This window comes from Monodon monoceros, unplaced genomic scaffold (genome assembly GCF_005190385.1).
Source record: "Monodon monoceros isolate NGI ecotype Baffin Bay Population unplaced genomic scaffold, NGI_Narwhal_1 Super_Scaffold_22, whole genome shotgun sequence".
In the NCBI taxonomy this organism is placed as follows: domain Eukaryota; kingdom Metazoa; phylum Chordata; class Mammalia; order Artiodactyla; family Monodontidae; genus Monodon; species Monodon monoceros.
The window spans coordinates 65778995-65789654 of record NW_021703779.1 but is presented as its reverse complement, the minus strand read 5'-3'; the positions used below and the strand labels follow the sequence as shown (position 1 = coordinate 65789654).

General features: G+C 38.5%; 1 protein-coding gene across 1 annotated transcript; it reads left to right on the top strand.

The window, feature by feature from the left end:
• Positions 1-915: 915 nt before the first annotated feature.
• Positions 916-6980, top strand: ITM2A (integral membrane protein 2A). Its single transcript, XM_029240577.1, has 6 exons — positions 916-1247; positions 4708-4839; positions 5116-5313; positions 5551-5661; positions 5902-6052; positions 6202-6980. Exons 1-6 carry the CDS (start codon positions 1137-1139, stop codon positions 6288-6290), a joined length of 792 nt encoding a protein of 263 aa, XP_029096410.1. The 5' UTR covers positions 916-1136; the 3' UTR covers positions 6291-6980.
• The last annotated feature ends 3680 nt before the right edge of the window (positions 6981-10660 follow it).

Genomic DNA, 10660 nt, shown 5'->3' with positions numbered 1-10660 from the left:
ACAGCATGAATTTCACATGGAAAGGTACTCTATCATTGTCACCAACCAGGGAGAACTGACTTTTAAGAAATGGTATGATTACACTGGCTGCTCATGTAAATGTTCCAAAAATGGTTTCTAACTCAGCCCCTTTGAGATTATTGTTTTTTGTTTTTTCACTAGAGCTGGGTTAACATCTGGCTAAATTTTCTATCTTCTATCTCCAACCACACTTCCACATCCCTAAACACATAGGTACACACACATCCCTCCTTTTCTCGCTGTGGATTTCACAGCTGGTGGCTGAAAAGAAACAAGTTCTGGGCTGAGACCTTGGTCTGGATTCCCTGGCCTCGGAGAGTGAAAGATCTGAAATATTTCAGGGATTTTCTATGAGCTTTCCATACTCCTCTGTCTCATGTGCTACCTGCAAAATGGGCTTTGAGGAGGCAGGTGTCCTGTATTTCTGATTTAGCATTGCTCTGTGATAGGAAATTAAAATTACGAAACAAAGAGATGTCAAGGAATGAAAAAATATGTTGAGAGAATGAACCAAGTAATTCTAAACGTGCTTCTGAGTGTTTTTTAAAAGGAAGGTATTATTGTAAATGTACAGAAAAGTCCTGGAACTGTGCTTTTGGGTGCAGAGAGGAGGAAGCTTGAACTGGTGCCAAGTTACAGTTCCCTGCCCCGCGGGAGGCCAGGTCCAAGTTTGGGAAAATAGAATCAGGGACAGGGGCTATTGTGGCCTGTACAGAGGCAGAAAGACACGACACAGCAGGCTTCCTTCCTGTCTTGCTCTTATCTGAGGGAGCAGAGAGCGAGGTGGGAGCACGCCTGGAGTGCAGGTGAGGAGTTTTCAGTCCAAGTCCACTGGCTCCACCCAGTTTCTCTCCTCCCACTGTCAACTCCCACCCCCATTCCAGTACTTAGACACCCTCCCGCTCCTCCCTCGGCCCCTGCTTGGGCCCGCCCACGGTCTCCCACCCAGCTTGTGACTGCGTCATAAGTATAACCAGACCTGGGCTTGCAGTAGTGTAAAAGCAGACGAGGAGAAAGAAGGTGCGGCTAGAGCTAGCGCGATCTTCTCCTCTTCCAACCTGCAGCCCAGGACACTGATTCGAGCAGCGCCTTACCGCGCAGCCCGAAGATTCACCATGGTGAAAATCGCCTTCAACACACCCACAGCGGTGCAAAAAGAGGAGGCGCAGCAAGACGTGGAGGCCCTAGTAAGCCGTACGGTCCGAGCTCAGATCCTGACGGGCAAGGTAGCAATTCCCATTCCACCCCTGACTGCCTGCCAGGGTCGGGAAGGTGGGGGTGGGGATGGTTTGAGGGGAAGGAAGGGGAAAGGTGGGAAAGGACAAAATGAAAGCTGCTGCGGAGTTCCTGTGTTTCCGGCGGTGCTCTCTGTGCTGTCTGTTGGGTTTGCCCGGTCACCCCAACTCTGACCATTCGCACCACCTTCCGCTTGCGGTTCCCCAAGTCCCTTAGCATCTCCGTGCGTCGCGCCACGTTCCGTGGGTCCCAGCTCACGTTGTACATCGCGGAGGGATGTTGGAGGGAGTTTGAGGAGAACTCTTGGGACCAGATGTCACCTTCTCCTGGGGAACATGTGGGTAGCTAGAGATCAAAGAGAGGCACGTCACCGGGTCAGCTCCAGGGGCACACACATCTTCCACAGGGGTGGAGAGGACAAGCAGGGTGAGCAAGGACACGAGATTTAACTCTTCTTTCTTTCCTTTCGACGTGTATGAAGTTCTATGAATCTTAAGGCTTTCTAGGATCCCTGAGTGTTTGTGGAGATGGGGCGGGGGGCAAAAGGCAGCTTTGACTCGATGCGATATGGGTTGGGGCAAGTGTGTGTCTGTGCCCGCCCGTGTATATTTTCAGTTTCTCCCTGGTCACAGGAGGTGTTAAGCATTCTGTAAAGGAGCTGTCAAAACTGAAGTTGGTCTTAATTAGATTTTGAGATGTTCACTGTGCCCTCTTACTCCAAGAGCCTTGTATGTTTTCAGAGTGACATTTCCTAAAGAAAACATTCTTCCGTAAAAGAAATTTTGAGGGGTTTTGTTTTTCTCTTTTGTTTTTCTTTTTAGTACAGTACTTCCTTTTTGAGTGATATCCCCTCTGCCCACCCGCCCCCACAGAAAGATCTGAAGCAAGTCTGACCTTGTAATTTAATCTTCTAGCACTGCCAGGAACTGGGGGAATTTTCCCCCAAAAAATGTTAACCATTGTTCATTTAGTCCAATTTCTATCTCCTTTAAACATCTAACACGTTTTCAGTGTTTGTAAACTACTCCTCATTTTCCTCAGTAAAATTTCAATGTTAAAAGGCACAATCGTATTTTTTTCTTGTTATACAAAATCTGTGCATTGTTGGAGCTTGCAAATCTGCCCTAACTTGTCTTGTTCTCTCTATAAAGTTTAAACTTTTGTGTTCAGAGTGGAGATTTGAAAAGATCTCTGAGTGAAATGAGAATCCATGTAGTAAAACTGATTATGCACACAATTTGAAAAGCTAATGAGCTTTTGCAGAATTTTTATCACGGAAACTTTCAATAGTTAACCCAGCAATCAAACTAGCTGTTGTGTATTACACATTTCAGAACTCAAAAACACCCCCTTGCATTGTTGAGGTTTTGATTAAATGGTAGAAGGTCAAATATGTAATTGTCCTACTTACTTTGTAAGGGAAATATGGCCAGATTTTTTAGGGGAGTTCTAATTAGATGCCAGTAGTTAAATATAGCCACACAATAATCCTTTATTTTCCCACATCACCACAAACTCCATGACTTGTTGAATTCAGTTAATATGCAAGCAATACTTCTACCAGGCCTGAGGTGTTATGAGGAATAAACAAAAATAAGCATACGACAGGATCCTGACCTGGCCACCATAAGACACAGATTTAATAATACTTGGCACATTGTATTGTGATGTATTGATCAGCTCATCAGAAATTGAACACAACAAAATAGTATGTCGGAGGTTGTGTACAATGACTTTAAAATACAGTTCAGAGGGAAATGAGCTGTGGTAAGTGACAGCCCCTACCACACTGAAGTTTGGCAAATTTAAATGAAAAAAAATCCTTATTCCTAGTCCATCATCCATCAATGGGCACTTAGATTGTTTCCATATCTTGCCTACTATGGTGGGAAATTTTGAAATTGACACTCTAATACTTAGATCTTGCTTAATAATAACCCCCCTGAAATATTGGAAGGAGAAATGAAATTGCAGTGCAGATTGCTCTTCTCGTATCTCAATGACAAGAAAAAATAAATTAATTAATTCCTTTGAGAATTTCGAACTAAGTCATTTTTGTGACTTTTAGGAAAGTCACTTCATTTTTCTGGACCTCAATTTAATCATCCAAAGTATAATTTCTAAGCCCTTAGCTCCAGATTACAGGGATTCACAACCATAATTTATAGCCTTTGTAGTGTTAATCTTAGGTTATTTTTTAAATAAAAATTATTTTAAATTTCTGAAAATTATTGGGACAAGGAAAACCTTCAAGGCTTATAGAGTATTAGTGGAGGGTTTGAACTTAAGTAAACGTAGCTAAGAAAATTTGAATACCAAATTTCTTTGAATTTTAAAGAGAAATCATTTTTGAAGCCATTTATGAAATGATTGCCTTTCCTTAGAATCTATATATTTGCTTTCACCAAATTAATTAAAGTTTAATTCTCATTAAGTAGTTATGGAAAAGAGCTAATGGCCAGAAAGACTTAAAGCAATTCTATTTACATACCATTCTGAATGATTTACCCTCTGATTATAAGAGAATAGATTTGCTGACTTCATTCATTATACCCTTCAGTAATACTGCTGCTTAGGGCATATTGTGACATAAAAGAATGAGATTGGAGGGCCCCTTGGTCCACTGCCCTGAGAAGCGTACAGAGTTAATTGGTTACTTGTTTGTTTTGGAGTCCCTTGTTCCAATTACTAAAGAAATTATGGATTTAACAGAATTTTACAGTCACTGTTACACTCAAAGCTTTGTGCCTAGCTATGACTGTACTTGAAATCTACTGTTTTGCCCAGAACTTAGAAAACGTTATTTCATTCAAGCAATACACAGCCACAGAATATTGGGGGATATTAGGAAGCCTAATTTCTCATTAAACTTAGGAATATTCTGAAATAGATCTCATCTTCAATATTTTAATTTCTAAAATAGGGGGAAACGGTATATACCTACTTTATAGAATTCCTTCCTATAAAAGTTAATTTTCAAAAAACAGCTTTTTGAAAATCAGTTAATAAACCAAAGGGTATTAATTCACCTCTAATTTGGCAAACAAGTTGATGTACAAAAAATACTAAAGAAACAGTTGTATTCCAGAAAGTTAGTGATTATATCACTGTACAAGTCCAAAAAGTAATGGCTTCCATTTATTTAAAGAGGATAACTTATTGCATAAATGAATGGTTATTTTCAGCTGATTTTAGAACTGTATACTTTGAAATAACTTTATATCTATATTTGGGTTTGGAAATGCCAGAAAAAGGTTATTATAAATTGGAGATTTTCACATCTATTAAACATCAGAAAGTGTTTTGAAATGATTTTAGGCTAGGGTGAATTAACATCTTTTTAAAACATCTTGGGTTTCAAGGGTGATAAATTGTACACAAAAGCAACTATGTGTCTAAAAGCACAATCTGTTTTTTTTTTTGTTTTTGATCTTGCTTTTTAATAAATAGGAACTCCGAGTTGCCGCCAAGGAAAAAGAGGGCTCCTCTGGGAGATGTATGCTTACTCTCTTAGGCCTTTCATTCATCTTGGCAGGACTTATTGTTGGTGGAGCTTGCATTTACAAGTACTTCATGCCCAAGGTAATATTAATGAAAGTTATTATATTTTGGATTACTAATTGCTATACATTTAGCGAAAACAAATAATTCTGTCGTGGTCCCCAGATAAATGAAGATTTAGGGAAAGTTTTCAAATTACCTTTTGGTATAAAATTGATTTGTCTTCATGGTGATAATTGTAATCAATAATCCTCAGCTTGATAAACAGGACAACAAACTGATATGAGTTTGAGAAATTATTCAAATGTCACGGGAGTGAGTGTTAGAAAGTTTTGATTTTCCCTTTTTGTCTTTTAGAGTACCATCTACCGTGGAGAGATGTGCTTCTTTGATTCTGAGGACCCTTCAAATTCCCTCCAAGGAGGAGAGCCCTACTTCCTGCCTGTGACGGAAGAGGCTGACATTCGTGAGGATGACAACATCGCAATTATTGATGTGCCTGTCCCCAGTTTCTCTCATAGTGACCCTGCAGCAATTATTCATGACTTTGAAAAGGTGGGTTTCTCATTCTTATAGGTATTTCTGAATTTTCTTTTTTTTTGTAAGTTTATTGGTATTAAATCTGTTCATAAATATACAACTTTTTGCAGCAAAGCCTTTTTCATTCTTTTGCTACTGAGTATACATTAGTTGATTTTGAAAGGTTGTAACTGCTTGTTCTAATGGTCATTGGAAAATCTGCAGCATTGATACTCTCTGAATCATGCCTAACATTTTCCCCCTCCCCAACAGGGCATGACTGCTTACCTGGATTTGCTGCTGGGGAACTGCTATCTGATGCCCCTCAATACCTCCATTGTTATGCCTCCAAAGAATCTAGTGGAGCTCTTTGGAAAACTGGCAGTATGTATTTTGGATGTCAACTTTTTATATAAGCAATTACAAATAATTGCTTCCTCATTTTAAAATTAATTATTTGAGCCAAAACATTCCATTTCACTAAAATAATTTTCAAATAAAAAATATTCTGTGAACCTAAACTGCTCTAAAAATAAACTCTTTAAAAAGTATATCTGCTATAGGTGAGAAATTAAATAGCATTTTTAAGAATTTCTCTTTCAATCTTTTAAAAAAAATTTTTAGAGTGGCAAATACCTGCCTCACACTTACGTGGTTCGTGAAGACCTGGTTGCTGTGGAGGAGATTCGTGATGTTAGTAACCTTGGTATATTTATTTATCAACTTTGCAACAACCGCAAGTCCTTCCGCCTTCGCAGAAGAGACCTCTTGCTGGGTAGGCAATTTATTTCTTCCTTCACCCTGTGTTGTTGAGACAGTGAAGGAGAGTAGGGGTGGAGTACGGGAAAAGTAGAGAGCAAATCTAGATATATTTTTATTTACACAAAAATGAAAAAGCCACTTTTATTGTGCATTTCCTCACAGGTTTCAACAAACGTGCCATTGATAATTGCTGGAAGATTAGACACTTCCCCAACGAATTTATTGTTGAGACCAAGATCTGTCAAGAGTAAGAGGCAACAGAAAATGAGTACACTTAGTAACAGGAAGTCGGAGATTTATAATATGACTTCAACATTAAAGTGTGTGGGATACTCAAGATATTTACTCATGCATTTACTCTATGGCTTATATTAAAAAGAAAAAACAACTACTAACCACTGCAAGCTCTTGTCAATTTTTAATTTAATTGGCACTGCTTGTTGTTTGAAACTGAAATGAAATAATTCTTATGTCTTTTTTTTGAATTTATAGGGTTTAGATTTCTGAAAGCAGCATGAATGTGTCAGCTGACACCTTGACAATGAATTCCATCCTGTGTGTGTGTGTGTGTGTGTGTGTGTGTTTAAGTAAGCTCTTTAATCATATGGTAGAACATGTTCCAAATTTAAAATATTTAAAATTGTTTTTGACGTTTTGTGTAAAGCATGTCAAATTACTTAATATTGTTAAGTGTTTTCCATTTTGTGCAACTTTCCTGAATTTAGAAATTACATCTTTGCATTTCTGTCAGGTGCTCTGTAATAGGTCTGATTTATATGTAAAAAACTTTCATAAAGAAGTCATTTTCACTAATGCAGTGATTCTTTCTCACTGATAACCATATTGTGAATTCCACAAAACTGTGTAAGTGCTGAATGCTATAAGGAATTTAGGTTGTATGAATTCTACAACCATATAATAAATTTTACCATATTTAACCACTGGTTCTCATTTGAGGGATACTTCATATGAACAATTTACGTTACTTATTTAGCTTTGGTGTACCTGCAATAAATCTAAAATTATGAGCCTAGCTTTGCCTTTACTCCCACCTCTACACATTTATATTTTATAATCTCATATTTTACCCCTCTTTTGATATTATATCAATTACTCTTTTATAAAGACCCCATAGTTAGGTTACATGTAAATTCAACTATTTGTTAAAAGCCTTCAGGACCATAGCAATTTCAAACCTTTAATGTGCTTCCTTTTTCATAAAAATTTAAACAGTCATATACAGCTACAATAGGTCACTAAGAACTAACCTTGGATAAGATGTTGATGACTTTTAATAACTTCACATGCTGTGATCTCTACTCTAAGAGTATAAACTCCATACAAAGGGGGCCAGTACTTTAGACACTTTCTTTTGTGTTAGGTTAAAAATTGTTCCTGATATCACTGATCACCTGCTGGTAGTGATTGTTGATTAATTTTGGTAGCTAAAACTGTACCCAGTCAAATCCATAGCCTTAAATACTTTCTTTAAAAAAAAAAGAAAATACATTAACTAAATATTTTTCAAGAATTTAGAAATAAAGCAATTACACAAACCTTTAAAATGGAAAAAGGCATGCAATAATTAGAAAATAATAACAGTAGCTGAAAAATTCAAGAACTGTTTCCTAATAGAGAATGAGAATATTCAAAAGGAATGCGATAAAATTATACACCCATTCCTTGTATAAAAGTATAAAAATTAGGAAAAGGGAGATATGGTTTTTACATATTTATCTTAAATAGTCAGCATCATGACTAAAGATGATATTCAAGAAAGGATGCTGGTTATTGTAGCTATTCAGTGTTGTTTTAGACATTCAGGTCAATGCATAATATGTGAAACAAATAGCAAGTATCAATTTTTAAAAGGTGATGAAATTATGATTATTATCCTATGGGATTTTACATATAACACATTAGTGGGTTAATTGAAAACTTTTAAAATCAATAAGAAGATTCTGTATAATATAAACAAATGTCAATGGCTTTTCTTTGTTTTTTTTTTTTTGCCGTACGCGGGCCTCTCACTGTTGTGGCCTCTCCCGTTGCAGAGCACAGGCTCCGGACGCGCAGGCTCAGCAGCCATTGCTCACGAGCCCAGCCACTCCGCGGCACGTGGGATCTTCCCAGACCGGGGCACGAACCCATGTGCCCTGCATCGGCAGGCTGACTCTCAACCACTGCGCCACCAGGGAAGCCCCCAAAGGCTTTTCTTTATATCACCAACAACCAATTAAAAAAGTAATACAAACAGGTGAAAAATATTTTATTCATAATAGCAAAAGGGACATAAAATAGCACAGAACAAGAAATTTATGGATTTATTATGAAGAAAACCATAAAACATAATTAAGAGATACAAAAGAGTTGAGTGAATGGAAAGGGAAGAAAGAGGATTACAAATAAATAAATTGTTTCCCAGTTAAATTTATTGGTTTAACCCCATTCCAACCAAAATTCCCAAAGAATGGCTTTTGGAACTTGACAAAATTATCTAAAGGTTCGTCTGGAAGCGTAAATAGGTGAGAATAGCGAAAAAGGAAAACGAAAATAAAAGAGTAATTGGAGGGAGGATTTTCTTACATGAATAACTTTTTTTTTTAAAAGCATTAATTTTTATTAACAGCTAAAGATTTCAAAATGTCATTTTTCCTTTTAAGATTTCATAAAAGTCTTTATTATGTGTTTCCAGGAGAAAAATACACTCATTTAATTTACTTAGAGATAAATATAATCCCTCTATATTTCATCATTAACCTAGTACAACTAATTCCTTAATGTCAGTGACTATGCAGGATTTTTCCAGCCCTGGTGGCCCTCAGACCCACTCCTCACCTTTCCCTGTTCTGCTCTGTATCGCAGGTGCCCATGTTCTCTGGCCCCTGTGTCAGCTGGCTTCCAGATGGGTTTGGCGAATGGGGGGTACTGATGGAGACTGGAGGCTGGGTTACTGAGAGATTGGAAGGAGAGAGGAAAGAAGAAATCAGGGTCTTTGTCCCTCCTTCCTCTCTGCCTCAGGAGGCAACTGAAGCAGCAACTGGCTCTCCTGTCTGGTCCTAGCTCCCCACTGGGGAGTCCTACCAGGATTCCAGCTTTGTCGGGTATGCCAGTCAGGGTCCAATCAGGAGAGAAAACACCAAGTAATGTGAATGGAGAAGGTTTAATATAAAGAATTATTCACTATAATAGACACTGGAGTAATGCAGGACTGGCCAGTAGGAAATGAAGAGAAATCTAAAGAACACAATAATAGCAAATATAAGGAGCAGTTACAACTCTGGGGCTCAGAGAGAGCAAGTATGATCCACCCCCGGCTCACCAAGACTAAGATCCAGATCTTGCTGGAGACAGAATAGCTATGGCTCACTGGATGGTGGAGAAGCTTGCTATGGCACCACACCAGCAGAACTTGCTGAGATACTGAGGGAAGACAGCTACAGGGAGATGCCCCACCTCGTAACTGCAAAGCCATTCTAGGGGATGCTAGAAGAAACTACCCACAAGGAGGTACTGTGTGCTACTGGCACACAGTAGCAGACAGTGCAGAAACTGCGTGCACTGCAGGAGCCGGGAGCTGTAGAAGCAGCATATACTTCAGGAGCACCAGTGAGACAAGCACATGGGAATCAAGAAGAGAGAGGAAAAAACCCTCCTCCTGCAGTGTCTCTCCAGCACCTCCTACTGACAAAGCTTAATATCATGCCAACTGACAAAGGAGAAACACTCGGAGGGAGAAATATTTACAAGGCCTGTATTACTTTGCTATAGCTGCATAACGTATTACCACAAACTCAGTAATTTAAACAGCACAGATGTATTATCTCACAGCTTCTGTGGGCTAGGAGTCTGGCACATTTTGTCTAGGTTCTCTGCTCAGGGTCTCATAAGGCTGAAATCAAAGTGTCAGCTGGCTGCCTCCTCATCTCGAGGCTCAAGGAGGAAGTGATCATTTAGGTTGTTTCAATAATTCAGTCCCTTGCAGATGTAGGACTTGAAGTCCTAATTTTTTGTTGGCTGTCGACTGAGGATCACTCTCAACAAATAGAGGCTGCTCTTGCCATGTCACCCCCTCAACAGGCTCTCTTAAACAATGTTTTTTTTCTTCCAGTTTTACTGAGATATAATTGACATACAACACTGTATAAATTTAAGATGTACAGCATGAGTTGACTTACATGCATCATGAAATGATTATCACAATAAGTTTAGTGAACACCATCATCTCACATAGATACAACATTAAATAAATAGAAAAAATTTTTTTCCTTCTGAGAACCCCTAGGATTTGCTCTCTTAACAACTTTCATACATAACATACAGCAGTTAATTATATGCATCACATTGTAACTTACATCCCTAGTACTTATTTAACTTATAACTGGAAGTCTGTACCTTTTGACTCCCTTCCTCCAATTTCTCCCACCCCCACCTCTGGTAACCCCAAATCTGATCTCTTTTGCAATGAGTTTGCTTTTTTTTTTTTTAACATCTTTATTGGGGTATAATTGCTTTACAGTGGTGTGTTAGTTTCTGCTTTATAACAAAGTGAATCAGTTATACATATACATATGTTCCCATATCTCTTTCCTCTTGCGTCTCCCTCCCTCCCACCCTCCCT